Below are 16,838 nucleotides of genomic sequence, written 5' to 3'. Positions count from 1 at the left end.
CCCTCACTCTGTAGATGGTATGATACTCTCTGTGGAAAACCCAAAAGACTCCACCTCAAAATTGGTAGACTCATACAGGAATTCGGCAAAGTGGCGGGATATAAAGTCAATGCACAGAAACCAGTTGCATTTCTATACACTAACAATGAGACATAAGTAAGAGAAAGGAAGGAGTCAATTCCCTTTACAATTGCACCAAAAACCATAAGATACCTAGGAATAAATCTAACCAAAGAGGCAAAGGATCTATACTCAGAAAACTATAGAACACTCATGAAAGAAATTGAGGAAGACAACAAAGAAATGGAAAAACATTCCATACTCATGGACTGGAAGAACAAATATTGCTAAAATGTCTATGCTACCTAGAGCAATCTATACATTCAATGCAATCCCTACCAAAATACCATCAAGTTATTTCACAGAGTTGGAACAAATAATTCTAAAATTTGTATGGAACCAAAAAGACCCTGGATAGCCAAAGGAATGTTGAAAAGGGAAACAAAAACTGGTGGCATCAAAATTGCAGACTTCATGATTATTACAAAGCTGTAGTCATCAAGACAGTATGGTCCTGGCATAAAAACACACACATAGACCAATAGAACAGAATAGACAACCCAGAAACGGACTCCCAACTCTATGGCCAACTCATCTTCGACAAAGCAGGAAAGAATATCCAGTGGAAAAAAGTCAGTCTCTTTAACAAATGATGTTGGGAAAATTGGACAGCCACATGGAGAAGAATGAAACAGGACCATTTCCTCACAACACACACAAAAACAGACTCAAAATGATGAAAGACCTAAAAGTGAGGCAAGAACCCATCAAAATCCTAGAGGAGAACACAGGCAGCAACCTTTGTGACGTTGGCCACGGCAACTCCTTCCTAGACAGGTCTCCAAAGGCAAGGGAAACAAAGGCAAAAATGAACTATAGGGACTTCCTCAAGATAAAAAGCTTTTGCACAGCAAAGGAAACAGTTGACAAAACCAAGACAACCTACAGAATGGGAGAAGATATTTGCAAATGACGTATCAGATAAAGGGCTAGTATCCAAGATCTATAAAGAACTTATCAAACTCAACAACCAAAGAACAATCCAATCAAGAAATGGGCAGAAGAGATGAATAGATATTTCTCCAAAGAAGACATCCAGATTGCAAACAGACACACACAAAAATGCTCCACATCACTCGGCATCAGGGAAATACAAATCAAAACCACAATGAAATACCACCTCATACCAGTTAGAATGGCTAAAATTAGATGTTGGCAAGGATGCAGAGAAGGGGAATCCTCATACACTGCTGGTGGGAATGCAAGCTGGGGCAGACACTGTGGAAAATAATATGGAGGTTCCTCAAAAAGCTGAAAAAGCTGAAAATAGAGCTACCCTGTGACTCAGCAATTGTACTACTGAGTATATACCCAAAAGATACAAATGTAGTGATCCAAACGGCCACCTGCACCCCAGTGTTTATAGCAGCATTGTCCACGATAGCCAAACTATGGAAAACTATACACACACACACACACACACACACACACACACACACACACACACACAAACAATGGAATACTATTAAGCCATCAAAAATGAGACCTTGCCATTTGCAATGACATGGATGGAACTAGAGGATATTATGCTAAGTGAAAAAAATCAGAGAAAGACAATTATCATAGGATCTCACTCATATGTGAAATTTAAGAAACAAAACATAGGACCATAGAGGAAGAGAGGAAAAAAATTAAGATGAAATCAGAAAGGGAGACAAACTGTAAGATACTCTTAATCATAGGAAACAAACTGAGGGTTGCTGGAGGGGAGGGAGATGGGGGGATGGGGTAATTGAGTGGTGGACATTAAGGAGGGCATGTGATGTAATGAGCACTGGGTGTTATGTAAGATTGATGAATCACTGACCTCTACCTCTGAAACTAATAATACATTACACATTAATTAACTGAATTTAAATAAAAACTAAAAATGTAAAGTAATTAAGACTTGACTATATTAAATACAGCGTTTATTTAAAAGTTGAAAAAGGACTAAAAGCCTTTTAGTAACTAATTAGTAATAATGTAAACTGCATCAATATTCCATTAACAGACATAGAGGCACTGAACAGCACGGGACTCACCTTCACAGACTGGCTGTTGGGATCTTTGACATCAATGTCACTGTATGCAATGGTAATTAAAGGAGGGTATATATTTCCATTTTTTGTATTAGGTACAAGGTGGATGCTGTTTATGAGAAAATACATTTCTAGTTATAAAGATATCTAAGTCTTTAAGCATTCAGTTAACTTACTGGTTGGTTTTTTGTTTTGTTTTGTTTTGTTTTGTTTTGTTTGTCTTTTTTTTAATATGGATAGTCTTGGTGATCTCAGAACCAACCAGTTAATAAGGACTAGGGAAGGTCAAACATAAACTAATGATAACAACACAAGCTATCTTAAGTTTTACAAATGAAATCACTGAAGTATTGTGAACCATCTCTGAGGTTTTGATTTTCAAAAGAGAAAGATGTGGGTGATGGGCACTGAGGAGGGCACTTGATAGGATGAGCACTGGGTGTCATACTATATGCTGGCAAATCTAAATTCAATAAAAAAAAGAGAGAGGTGAATTCTTCACAAAATAATGTGTGTCATATCTAGTACAATTTATGGCACATAGTGGAGTGCATTTTGCTGAATTCAATGCATGGTATAATTTGTAAATTCAAAAAGGAAAGTGCCAAACACTAGGGGCTGGCATGGTTTCACCACAATCAAGTCAGACCTGACTAGATCCAATTTCATTTTTACTAGTGATACTACATTAGTAGATTAAGGGAATGCTAAATAAAAACACAGTACATTTGGACTTCATCAAGATATAAAGGCTTCTGTACCACTTATACCTCATAAGACTGAGATGGAAATCAGAATGAAATAACAATGAAAAAAGGTTTATTAAAGTGCTTCAAAGTGCCAGACTCATAAGATGATGGTGTTGATCTTCACCAGTGTTCAAAGTACACACCAAAAAATACGGGGGTGGGAAAGTCGGTTATGATCTAGAGGTAGCAATCTCACACTGAAAACAGAAATAAGAGCTGCATGGCACTACTCTTACAGTAGGGTCATCATTAAGACATCCTAAGAAGAGGGAGGTGTCGATAGGTAATCTGGGCCAACCCAGACCAGTAGCTATGAAAGGAGGTGAAAACACACAGGAGGCCTACTCATTGCAAACACTGGGTGGGCTCTTTCTACCATTCCCATTTCAGTCCACTGCTGTTTAATTCCCCTCCACCTTTCAACCCATTCTAATTCAGCAGGGCCAGAGAATGAATTCTGACAAAACTCAGGTTCTTCTGATATAATTCTTCCCTTGGAGCTCCTCACTTCTACTGGTGCATACCAATCTACACAGATTTAAAAAAAAAAAAAAAAAACTTACATATTATTACAATTCACTTGTCCTTATAGTTTTCCTCTTGATAATTACTAGCAAATACTTTCATTATAACATTTTCCTGTACACTCCAAGCTTAATTTAGAAAAACAGATGTTTGGGATGCCTGGGTGGCTCAGCATTGGAGCATCTGCCTTCAGCTCAGGGTAGTGATCCTGGGGTCCTGGGATCAAGTCCCACATTGGGCTCCCCGTATGGAGCCTGCTTTGCCTCTCTGTGTCTTTCATGAATAAATAAAATCTTAAAAAAAAAAAAAAAAGAAAGAAAAACATGTTTGTTCACCTCAGTGATATCTGGGTAGCAATTCGAATTAGTCTTGGCTGACTTGCTAAGTCATTTTCTCGTCCACTTAGTGCATCCACCAAGAAAATGCGCCGAGTCAGAAGCCACTTGCCAGAGCTACTGTCTTTTATCATAAAAAGAAAGAAAAAAAGGTGGCATTAAAAAAATACCTTCAAATTGTTCAAGATGGCTCTCAAGGAGAAGTTTACTGAATAAATTTAAAACACAAAATCAGTACATTCTGTTTTAGATAAGATGGCTGCATAGGCAGTTATTGCTGTAAGAAATTCCTGGTAATAGCTTTTCCTACCTCACCTGACTATGGTCTGATTGTTTGGAAGATATTTTCCCTGCAAATTACCTAATAAGGATTTTAATGATACCAGAACAAAATAAATGAATTACCAGGAAAGCAGCTTTAGAACAGCTTGAAGAAGTGCAGCCCCAATTTTCAGTTCTACTAATTTTTCTCAGCTTATACTTAAGTGATAGTATTAATTTTTAAACAATACCCTGACACATTCGGTAAAAATGTCTAAATAAACCAGCCCCTCCTATTGTTTTACTTTTTGGTAGACTGTATAAAACCATATAACAAGAGAAAATCCATAACCTTTTTTACAACCCATGATTTATTAAATTATCATGTTGTTGGACTTATTTATTGGTTTTTAGCTCAGATGTCTTACCTTGGTTCACAAATATTTTATTGTATTGAAGATTTAGGTTTAACACAGGCATGGCCCAAATATATTGGTCCTGATTTTCATCAGTATATTCAAGGTACACATCATAAAATATAGGAGAGGGAAAGTCCGTTAAGAGCTTAGAGATAGGAATCTCACACTGGAAAATAAAATTAAAAATAAAAGCACTGAAAATTACAAAGCATATTTAGTATCTTTTAAAGTGTTTTTTAATTTTGTAAAACAAAGTATCTTCAAACTATCTTGTTTATATGCATTTCAATGCGCCTTCTAAAACACGGATACCATAAATGATTCTTTTAAGGGCCAAAAAAGTAAGAGTAAAGAACTGCCTAGTTCTTGTCCTACAACACAGCTGGAGAGGGTATGCCTTAATTCTCAACTTGAAGCGTACATTAGTGGAAAAGTTTAAAAACTACTGTCCTATAGGATGAGGTCTTAATTCTTTCTCCTGATGTACAATGTTGTCTGTGATTCCCTTAAAAGAGTCAGGCTTATCTCCCACTGCTCCCTACAGTGTTAAGGTCCATTCAAACTAATCTACTTGCAGTTCCTAAATACAGGATGCTATTCTACGTCTGACATTGCAAACGTTCCTGCCTGACATTCCCTTCCCCACTGTGTTTCACTGGTAAACTCATATTCGTTCTATAAGCCCAAACATCACTCATTCTGAGAAGTCTTTTAGTACTTCCCCAGGAACTACTGATGACTCCTCCTTTGTGTCAATATGGTACCTTGTACACCACATTCCACATTCTTTGCAATTCTTGGTCTATGTAACTCTTTTCTCTACTAGGCTGTGAACTACTTCAGAGGCAGCCAGGGTGAATAAAAAACCCAGGGATTTCAAGCATAATAGAACACTGGCTCCACAATTTACCTGATGCAAGACCTTAAGTCAATTACCCAACCTCCCTGGGCACCATTTCCTCAACTCCAAAGCACAGATAATGAATGATATGTATCTCATAGCTATTTTACAGATGAAATGAGATAACAAAGGTAAAATGCTGAGCATCCAGCAGCAGGCATTAACCAGGATTGATTCTCCTGACTCATGGTAAACACATAACGGTTCTTTTTTCTTTTTTAAATAATACATAACTCATATATGATAATAAAAGTAAATGCATGTTCAGGATAGAGGACTTGGAAAATATAAAATAAATAAACCAATCACTTGTAATCCCACCATGCAGAGATAACCACTGTTAAAAAAAAGTTTATTGTCAAAAAAAAAAAGTTTATTGTCTTCCAATCTAGCTTCCATTATGACATTTTCATCACAGTTCTGTTCTATGGTGTGTGTATATGCATCTTTTCAAGAAGTATTTTTGTAGACAAGTCAATGTCTTTCAAAAGTTTAAGGACTCATAATATTCTTTTGTATCATACTGTAATTTCAAAACTGGGTTTCCAAAGGAAGGAAAGTCAGGGAGGATAGAGGGAGAAAAAGTATGGAAGGAGAGAAAAAGTAGCCTTTGTACTTGTTAACTGGGGGGGTAGAGGGAGGTGAGAGTAACATTTTTATTAGTCACTAAAAATAATGTTTTCACTTTATTTTAAAATGCTTGGAATATTATTTTTTAAAACCTATATGCCTAGAAGTAAATGAACAATAATTATGAAAATCTTACAGTAGATGGTATTTAAACTCTACAGAAAACAAGGTAAGACTTTCTGTACCCAAATTATTAAAAAATTTTATCAGTGAAATTATTCATTATTATTAAGAAACATTTTGAAAATTCAAAGATCATTCCAATTACTGTTGATGTGAAAAATGAAGCTAAAATATAGACTAGTATAGTTCAAACTTACATTTTGTTGAAAGGTTGTTCCGAAAGAATAAGCAGCATTCAGTCTTGTCTCTGTGTCTGGACAAAGCTATAGCAAAAAAACACAACTGATTAGTATTTCAGAATAATGTTTTCTTTGCTTATAGTCAAGAGTTCTTAAACCCCGACATAACATATGCTTTATATAATACTATTTAAAGTAGTTTTAAGAAATTCCTTTTTTTTTTTTTGGAAAGCAAGTCATCTTTTAAGAGCAGCCTGTCTTACATTCAAATGTCATTAGGAAAGAAAGATGCATATAAACACAGCAGTATTCACATCTCATGTTCTGCTTTTTTTTTTTTTTTGACTGTTTATTGGTAGTATTCATTTACCTATTTATTTTTAAAATTTAAAAAAATTTTAATTTAAATTCAATTAACATAATGTATTATTGGATTCAGAGATAGAGGTTAGTGATTCATCAGTCTTATATATAACACTCAGTGCTCATTACATCACATGCACTCCTTAACATCCATCCCCCAGTTACCCCATCCTCCCACTCCCCACCAGCAACCCTCAGTTTGTTTCTTGGAAATAAGAATCTCTTATGGTTTGTCTCCCTCTCTGATTTCATCTTGTTTTACTTTACCCCCTCTTCCCCAATGATCCTCTACTTTGAAGAAATTCTTATTTAAAACACAAGAAAAGAATCAACTGGAGCATGCAAGTGATGCTCTAATCTAGTACATACCTAGTTTTCCTCATCTTTGCCTGAAGCAAAAGTAAGGCACATTAGTAATTCTTTAGCTAGAAGTATGCTCACCTGTAAAACACCTCCTTCTAAAGTTTGCCACTTAAGAAAATTTCCTCTTACATCATAGGAAGCAGCAACGAACTTCAGTTTTCTATTCTAATTAAATGAAAATAAGAATAAAATAATGTCACATATGCAAGAAGCAATGCAGTATTTTATAAAGAAATATTCATTGTTGACTAATCCTTTCTTTTCCCAGAGATCAAATATTAAATAAAACTATCTTTACTTTGAAGCAAAATTAATCTAAGTATCTTTATGATTAAACACACCTAAAAATAAATGAACTATATTTTTGCATTAAAACTATTATTCCAGAATTGATGGCAACGCTAATGACAGATAACCTCCTCTGAAACCTGTTATGTGTGTATGGCATGTGCAAGTGCATGCACATGTATAGAAGAGTGAGGGAGTGAGTGCGGGGGAGAATAATCTAGTCCATCTTTCTAGAAGCTCAAAAAGCTGAAAGTAAAAATTTGGACCTGTGAAATGCTCAGGAAATGGCACAGAGTCCCAATCAATTTTTAGAAGCACTTCTTAAACATGCAGAGATACAGAAGGCCTGAGTTTATCTGGTATTTGGTGATGTAAACTACCTTCTCAGTCCCACAAGCGCTACTTGCTGCCGCAACCACATAATCCAGAGGCATCCATATACCGGTAAGACTGCAAAATGCTATACTGTTTAATTCCTATAAGCACCTGATTTTTAGGTTTAATTTAATAATCACATTTTTAAAAAACAACCTAAAGAATCAAGAATTATGACTAATAACATTCTTATGACCTTTTAAAATGAGAAATCAAAATACAGTTGTTCTTTAAAAATCTAGTGACTTATACCTGGTTTTCCCCTTTAAAACTGAAATTTGTAGGAAGAGGTGTGGTACTAAGTACTTGAGGTGCTAATCCCAGCTGGTCTCCATAGAACAGCCATGGAAGATTCTGTCTCCTGTAAACAATTAGAGTTGTTTTAGTAAAGGGGTACCAAAAGGAACTGCACTCAATCTGGTTAAAATGACAATTCAACAATCAGGGTATCTTTACCAAAATGAAACAGAGTGAACAGTGCGCAGTCCAGCAGTATTTTTAAAGATAAACTGAAACAGTTGGCATGCATCAAAAGTGGTAGAGTCGTAAGAATTCATGTTCATCACACACATGTTTCCAAGAGCTTGGCAGGATGTTAGGTTGGCATACACCTATGAGGGAACCATGGCAAAGAGATGTAACATGGACTTTAATACTCTAGCAAAAACTCATATAAAAATTATGCTTGGTTTTAATTGTACCTAGTCTACAAATTCTTTTTGGCAATAATCTTTTGCTCTTTAATACCCTTCCTCTAATTTAAGTAGAAAAGAACTTTCTACATGAATAATGTGGGCATTTTAATTGTAAGTTATAGGTGAAACTATAAAGATAAGCAACTGAATAAAGAACTAAAAAAAAAAAAGAACTAAAAACATAGCATGACATGTAAAAAAAATTATGAAGTAAAATAACTCTATTTAAAAGAATACTATTTGTTGAGTTCGCCCCTTAAACTTCTCAGTTTTCCCTATCAGGAAAAGGCAATGCCATTTTTTTGTTTTGTTTTTTTTTAATTTTTATTTATTTATGATAGTCACAGAGAGAGAGAGAGAGAGGCAGAGACATAGGCAGAGGGACAAGCAGGCTCCATGCACCGGGAGCCCGATGTGGGATTCGATCCTGGGTCTCCAGGATCGCGCCCTGGGCCAAAGGCAGGCGCTAAACCGCTGCGCCACCCAGGGATCCCGGCAATGTCATTTTTACAAGTTATTCAAGTTAAACATTACAATGATCTTCTTTCCCTTCCCAAACCCAACTCCTCAGTAGATCCTGTTGGCTCAATCTTCACAGTATATCCAGAAACTGAACTTCTCTCACTACCACGCTACCACTCTTGTCCGTGGGTCCACCACCTCTCATTCAGATTACTGTAATACTCTCCTGCCTGGTCTCCCTGCTTCTGCAAAATCTCTTCTTCGTGCTCGTGATCCTTTCAAAACCTGAAGTTCAATCATATTTTCCTTTGCACAAAATCCTTCTATCCTCATTGCAGCACTTGCTTTGGCAGCACATATATCCCCCTTGCAGTAAACTCCACATTCTCACCATGGCCACGCCCTGCATCCCCAAATTCATCTCTCCACTTTTCATCACTCACTCGGCTTTGGCCGCTCTAGCCTCCTTCCTGTTTATTAAGCATGAACATACCAGAGAACTCCTGCTTTGGAACCTCTGCATTTGCTGTGGCTCTCACTTCCTCAGAGCTTTGTTCAGGTATCACCCACAGAGATACCTATCCTGACCACCCTATATAAAATAGTACCCCTGCCACTCTCTATGCTCTTTATCCTGGTTAATTTGTCTTCATAGCACTTAGAACTGCCTGCATTTACCTAGAATATAATTCCATGAGGGATTTTTTTCCTGTCTTTTTCTGAAATATATTACCTGATTTGAGAATAGGGCCCGGAACACAGCAGATTATTAATAAATATGTACTAAGTGACAGTATGAATCACGTTCCCCTAACACTCAATTCCAGCTGAACAACCTTGAAGACATTTAATTTTGTATATTTTCTTTCCACTAGAAATGGCCTATTCTTCTTATAGAATATGACCATGGAGATTATCTACTTAGAAGACTTTTATTATCTGAAGAAAAAAACGGTGGCACAATTCCTCAAAATGAAATAAAATTATTTTAAAAAAATTCAAACTCACCAAACAAGCAGCTGCTGATGACTGCAAATACTTTGCAAACCATTCTGAAGTCAAAGACATGCCCTGTTCACAAAAAGAGAAGTTTCAGTTTCTTAATTTTATTTTTACTTTAAGATTTTTTTAAAAAATGTAAGAAAGAGAGAGCACAATCAGGGGGAGGGACAGAGGAAGAAGGAGAAGCAGACTCTCCGCTGAGCAGGGAACCCAATGCAGGGCTTGATCCCAGGACCCTGATCATGACCTGAGCTGAAGGAAGAAGCTTAACTGGCTGAGCCACCCATGCACCACAAGATAAGTTTTAGTTTTAAATGCAAATGAAGATTTCTTACCTACATTGCTAGGAAAACATTAATGTGCATATTTTCCAATGGGAAATATCTACTATTACTTTCTCATTGTTACCAGAAAATAGTTTTAATGGGACTATAAGAATTAATTCTAACCAAATTCAGTTATCACAAATAAGGACTGCACTGCGAAATCATGTCATTCGGCAAAAGATATAAGGAAACAAAGTGTGTCTATAATCCAAAAAAACTAAACACCCATTTTAGTAATACGAGAAACAACAAAATGGCAAAATATAGAAGAAAACCTAGATACTGATTCAGTATTTCATTGTTAACATTGCTGATTTAGGATTATTATACTGCATTAAATTGGCAAGTAATAAAAGATAAATATTTATGAATGATTTTTAAGCAACAGGAAATCAGGGATATACAGAATAACCAATATTTAAAATCTCCAAAGTGGTGATTCTCAAACAACGATGAACATCAGAATCACCTGTGGGATTTCCTAAGAACAGAAAATGCCTGGCTGTATTCCAAATCAATCTCCAAGACGAGACCAAGGCATGCATGTGCTCTGAAAGCTGCAGATACAAATCTCTGGCTAAGAACCACTGGCTTAGAGCTTATCTGAACATCTTGCTAAAAAATGACACACTGAGAAACACCATTCAGAGTATATCTTCTGAACATGCATGTACAGAGGAGATAACACCAAATTATATGGAACATGGTACCAAAGCTATCAAAAATAAAATTATAAGTTATTATTTTTCATCTCTCAAGAAGCAAAAATTCTCCCTTTTTATGAAAAAACTCACATGTATGTATAAGACCGCAGATCACATTAAAAAATTAGTAAAAATGGAAAGCAGTTACCATGGTGCTTGGAAATTTGTATAAAATAAACCCATGGACTATTCTAGTGGCAATGTTAAAGATGTATGATCCTTTCATAAAGTAGTATCTACACATTTTAACCCAGGAGTTTAGAAACACTTAGGAAACTTAGCTTAAGGAATTAATCTCTCCAAAAGGAAAAACATATCTATGTGCATAAAATGGTTGATAGCACTATTATTAATAACAGAAAACCTAAATATTCAAAGGTACTACAATTATATAAATTTCAGTACATTAATGAGAGTGTTCGGTAACTATTAAAAATTATATTGGTTGAGCCTGGAACATGGTATAGAGAAACCAACAAAGTACAAAAAGACTGATGGAGACATGTCCAAATAACACAGGAGAGCTCTCAAAATTCAGGACAATTTGAGCTTTGAAAAAAAAAATAATAGTAAACAATTATAACACATTGAATAAACAAAGATTTCATGAGTTCACAATAAAGTAAAAACAAAAAAAAAAACACAGAGAGAAAGGAAAGCACTCTTTACAGAAGATTGCTAACTAATAAGTGTAGAGGGAATAAGAGAACTGTGAAATTATTGTGAAATGACCAATTTAAAACTTGACTCAGGCACGGGCTGGCTTATCAATGGCCACTAAAATGGGTATTTACACAGTGCCAAATTAAAATTTCAGACTAACTTATTAATCACAGTACCTTTACAATGACGAGAAGTGGAAGATACCATGGTGACCTGGCCACTGAATTAAGCTGCACCAGGAAATGGAGCACTTAACGTGTTGTGCTCTTTGTTATGATGCAATGGCAGTATACAACACCTATATCATATTCTTGCAAAAAAGATGTTTCATTGAGTCTTAATCATGAGAAAACAATCAGAAATGTCTACATGCGGGATACTCTACAAGACAGCTGGCCTTGACTCTGTATGCAATGGCATAAAACAACAGCAAAAACAATGACAAAAACCCATAAAAGCAAAATAGAATAGGGTCTAGATTAAAGAAAATTAAAAGATTAATTGCAGTGTGGGATCCTTAAATGGATCCTTGGATTCTCACCTCCCCACTATGCGCCTGCAAAAAGGGAAGAGGGTATAAAGGACATTCTTGGAACAAGAGGGGAAATTTGAATATGAATGATGTATCAGGTAATTCTATTACATTAATTTTAAATTTCTTTGCTGTGATGCCAACAAAAGCCCCCTTGTTCTTAGAAGCTACATAATAAAATACCTAGGAGTGAAGTGTCATACATCCATAACTTATGTTCAAGTTGCTCAGAAAAAAAAGTGTGTGTGTGTATTATGCATTTTATATATACATGGAAAGATAAAGCAAATGCAGCATCACATTAATAACTGGTTAATCTTGGTGAAATATATATATAGTCATGGTTTTGTATTTTGAACTCTACTGTGATTTTGAAATTTTCAAAATAAAAGTGAGAAAGACATACAACCAAGATGCTAGATCACTAATTACTATTACTATCTTCAGCGAAAGACAATGGGAAGACACTGACTCAAGTATATCGAAATTCTTTATTACTGATTGGCAGGTACATTCCTACAGTGGGATTAAATGCCTCTCATAAAATTATACAAAACTAATTATGTTTCAATTTTGTATTATCCAAAAAACATCTGATCTTTCATGTGCTAAGTATACTTTTCCAGTTAGGAAGAGTGTAAATTATCAAGTTAATACAAGTACTTTAGTCTAGCTGCCAATTACAGTAACAACATAAACTAGTAAGTATGCATTCTGGTTTATCAATCCATCTAGTCTCTTGTGGATTTATTTTGAACTGGTCCCTTAGGCCCTGACCAACCTACAGGTGAACTGCCAAGGGTGCCAGGCTGAGGACTGGGCCAGGACAGTCACAGAATTTTGACTACATTTGTTTACATGTCTCATATAACTACACAGAACCTGTCTCAACACTAATTATAAAATAGTCGACTTAAAATCAAGGTTTCTAAATTTGTCCTTAGGAAAGCATCAGTTAGTATTCAAGATTCATATGTTTAAATGAAATGCATTCACTGAATCAGATGAACTTTAAGAATGGAATTGCCTTTCCCTGCCCACCTTTTCTTAACAGAGAAGTCTACAATGGATCTACTGCACAGGGGTGTGAAGAAGGGAGGATGTGCAGGTGGTGTGGAAAAGAGTAGCTTGGTTGAAAGATTGTTATACTAGGTAAACTAGTTAAATGATGATGAGACCAAGATTTCTCACTACTGGAGAAGGCACTTAAAATCTGTCAAAAGGAAATGTTAGAAGGAATGCTGAGGTATTGCTTTGGAGTTGAAAGTATCAGTATGAACTCATTTACTTCAATATATATACAAAATATAGAAATAGTTATAGATGTGTTTATGTATTTAACTGTGTGTGTATATATTTTTTGGCTCTGTCTCCTAAGAGGGCATTCTAAGTATGGTAACCTTGGTTTCTAAATACTGTACTCCAGAAAATCTTAGAAAAATAGTTGATGGGGTGCCAGAATGGCTCAGCTGGTTGAGTGTCTACCTTCAGATCATAACCTGAGTGGGGAGTCTGCTTCTCCCTCAATCCTGCTTCTTCCCTCTACTCCTCCTTACTGTTTGTGCTGTCTCTCACACTCACTCTCTCTTTCAAATAAAATTAAATAAGTAAAATTTAAAAAAATAAAATAAATAAAATAAAATAAAACTTAAAAATGTCTGATTCCAGGACTGGGGTAGGAAAAGTATAAGATAAGCCTGGACATCTTGCTGTGTCAGAAAGGTAAGAAATCCTCAAAGAATGATGGAGACATATAAAAAAGATATAGGAGCTAACTTGAAAAAAAAAGAAAGAAAAGGAGCTAACGTGAAGGGGCTTCAATGGTTAAATCTAGGACAATTTGAGAACCAAAACAAATAATGCATATATTGGATTATAACCAATTGAATAAAATAGGAACCCACTAATCTATACTGACATAAACAAATAAATATATATATGGGAAGAAGGGAAAATTCTTCCTTACAGTAGAAGGTTAATTAATAAATGTAGAAGGAATGATGGAAACATTTGGCAACCATCATAGTAGTGGTTGATAAAGGCAAGCATAACTGATGGAGAGTAAAGCTTACTGTTACTGAACTTATTGTTAATGTTTGGTGAGGATGAAGCATAATCTTGCAAATTGTCCTCACTAAATACTAACCAATTACAAAGGGAAAAATGGTACCCTTATAGCAGACACGGTGACTTTACAGCAGGTGATCCATGTTAACATCACCAGTGTTAGGACGTACGGATGTTGCATGCCTTCTGTTCTGGTACAATGCACTGAGAAAAGCAGGACATCGTTTTTGTGGTTTCCTGCCAAGCATGTCCTGATTATGAGGAAAAACTGGATGGACCCAGGTCAAGAGTCATCCGATAGACTGTAAGTAAGACCTGTAACCTTCAAAGCTGTGGAGTTCATTAAAGGCAGGAAAAGACTAAGGACTTATTCCAGATGAGACTGAAAGAGGTGGGAGCTCTAAATGACTGATCTGACACCAAAGAGGGAGAAGAGATTGCTGGTCCTTTTGGCAAATTTTTTTTAAAAAGGAAAACACACGAGAAAAAATGAAAATAAAGGCCTGCAAGTTTGATAATGGTATACAGAAGGTCACTATAACCTGGGGAGGAACACTCCAAATGATATGCATCTTATTGCTAAGAAACCAATTTTTGGGTGATCTCAGAGCTCCCTATTTATACCTCTTAGTATTTATTTTGTTGTTTTGCAAATATTTGGTACTTGCCTACTATCACACCCACAAGACAATACTGGAGAAGAATTCTTGCTTTATTCATCAAGAGCCTAGATTCTATGTTCATCATGGCTATCCTCCAACCCCTCCTAATCATTCTCACTGATCTAAGGACAATTTGAGCAATCAGATCCCAGCCAGTCCACCCCAAGCTCTACTGGCCTACTGAGTATTTTCAATGCTCATTAACTAATTCCAAGTCATCTAACTCCTATTCTCTTGGATTTGTGAACTCTTCAGTTCCAATTAAACCTCTTTCTTCCCATTTGACATAGAAGACACTGTCAGACCAGCATGTGTTGCAGAGGCTCTAACCTTAGGCCTCCGTGCTGTCATCTACAAAAGAAGGAATCTGGCCAGATATGAATAACCCTCATTTCTCCAGTGATTACCATGTGCAGGCACTGTGAGGTTAAGTATTATTACTACGTCCAATGTACAGACAATAAAACTAAAGTTTAGATATATTAAGTAAGTCCAAGGATATAAAACTAGTAACTGGCAAATCCAGGGTTCAAGACTAGACTCTCTGGTGCTCTTAACACATAATGCCGCCTTCTTTTTAGGATCTGTAAAAGAACTTTCCAGCTTAAGCATTTGGTGGTTCACTGAAAAAGGATGAGCCAAGGTAGAGAATAACTGTACTTATAAATAATAATGCTAAGTGGTTAATATTTCTTAGATTGATAATTTCTGTTTTAAAATGACTTACACAGAACTGTTTCTCATTTTAGTCCCAGATTGATGACCAAAGGCAGTAATGCAAGAAAAATGCAACAAAAAAACTGAAACATACTCACAAGATCTCCATAACGGGCAGATGAAATTACACGTGAAGGAAAACTCCCTGTGCTGAAACATAATCCCCCTGTCTTCATAAATTTAAAAAAAAAAAAAAAAAAAAAAAAAGACAGTTTATGGAAAGGTATAAGCAACTTAATTTTAAAATATATACTTCATTAATTTGATGAGCCTTACTAAAATGTTCGGTGCTGAACATGCACAGGACCTGCTGGTATTGATGAATGTTGGTTCACATCGGACACATCTGTCAACATAACAAAAAAAAATTTAAATGTTAATGAATTATGCTAGACTTAATTCCATCAAACAGTTGTCTTCCTAAATGCTGAATTAGAAGAGATTCATTTAGCTAAGTAATTACTTGCAATAAAGTAAACACACTAAAAATATTAACATTGATTGGTTTTCTACCACTCCTTGTATTACAAGGTATAAATAAATAAAATTAACCAATAATAGGAGTATTCTTTTGAAACTATATGAAGTGTACAGAATAAGTAATATTGAATAGCAGATATGGTAAGCCACTCAATTAAGAGCCCAACAAACTCATATAAATGAAATCCAATCTGTTCATATGCAGTTATATCAAATCTACTTTCCTTGGCTCTGTCAGTCTCCTTTGACTGTCACAAAGCAAAAAGAAGATATGTGTATCTATCCCTTCATTAAACTTATAATAAACACTTTTAAAGTCTATTCATTTTCCTTATTTATTTTAGGAAAATATAGCTTTCATTAATGTATGATATACAGGGAGGGAGAGCATCCGCCAGAGTAGTGGGGACACTGATGGGTTTGTAGTATTCATTACTCTTAAGATAGAGCAGGTGGGAGGGGATGGGACATGGCATAGTCTTAGTCCCATAGTCCTAGTGTGAGGACTAGGGACATAGTCCTAGGCGTGAAGCAGAACTGGAAGGGAAGGCCTGGGGATCAGTCCAGTAGTGATCCAATACTAAATATCCTCAGAAACTACTCAAGGATTTTCTATTTTAAACTTGGGAACTGAAGAGAAAACTGTGCTTAGAGGGAAGTCATCATGTAGCCCTTTAAAAAAAATTTGAAGAAGTTGAAATAGGGATATTATGCTTGAGTTAGAGAGGCAGGGCTGTGTGTGAGTGTGTATGTGGTGTGCATGCAAGCATGCAAGAAGGGGAGACAAGTAGTGATAGAGAATAGGGCTATAAATCAGGCTTCTTTTGGGTTACTATAATTATCATTTATTTTTTTATAGAACTTTATTACAAAGCA

At 35.8% G+C, this 16,838-nt stretch overlaps 1 protein-coding gene across 4 annotated transcripts in view; it reads right to left on the bottom strand.

Moving 5' to 3' along the window:
* The window catches only part of TMEM67 (transmembrane protein 67), a 56,276-nt gene that overhangs the window by 27,424 nt on the left and 12,014 nt on the right, over positions 1–16,838 (bottom strand). For all 4 annotated transcript variants that reach the window (XR_008661610.1, XM_055303505.1, XM_055303506.1 and 1 more), the window contains exons 5-14: positions 15,759–15,828; positions 15,581–15,652; positions 9,818–9,880; positions 8,109–8,263; positions 7,905–8,013; positions 7,068–7,154; positions 6,282–6,347; positions 4,440–4,596; positions 3,751–3,874; positions 2,145–2,250 (exon numbers count right to left, since the gene is read on the bottom strand). Coding sequence is in view for 3 of the 4 variants with exons in the window: in XM_055303505.1 (XP_055159480.1) it covers positions 2,145–2,250; positions 3,751–3,874; positions 4,440–4,596; positions 6,282–6,347; positions 7,068–7,154; positions 7,905–8,013; positions 8,109–8,263; positions 9,818–9,880; positions 15,581–15,652; positions 15,759–15,828 (1,009 nt within the window). In the remaining variant the exon portion in view is untranslated. The remainder of the gene's footprint in view (positions 1–2,144; positions 2,251–3,750; positions 3,875–4,439; positions 4,597–6,281; positions 6,348–7,067; positions 7,155–7,904; positions 8,014–8,108; positions 8,264–9,817; positions 9,881–15,580; positions 15,653–15,758; positions 15,829–16,838) is intronic.

This window comes from Nyctereutes procyonoides, unplaced genomic scaffold (assembly GCF_905146905.1).
Source record: "Nyctereutes procyonoides isolate TBG_1078 unplaced genomic scaffold, NYPRO_anot_genome, whole genome shotgun sequence".
Lineage (NCBI taxonomy): Eukaryota > Metazoa > Chordata > Mammalia > Carnivora > Canidae > Nyctereutes > Nyctereutes procyonoides.
This window is presented reverse-complemented; position numbering and strand designations above follow the sequence as displayed.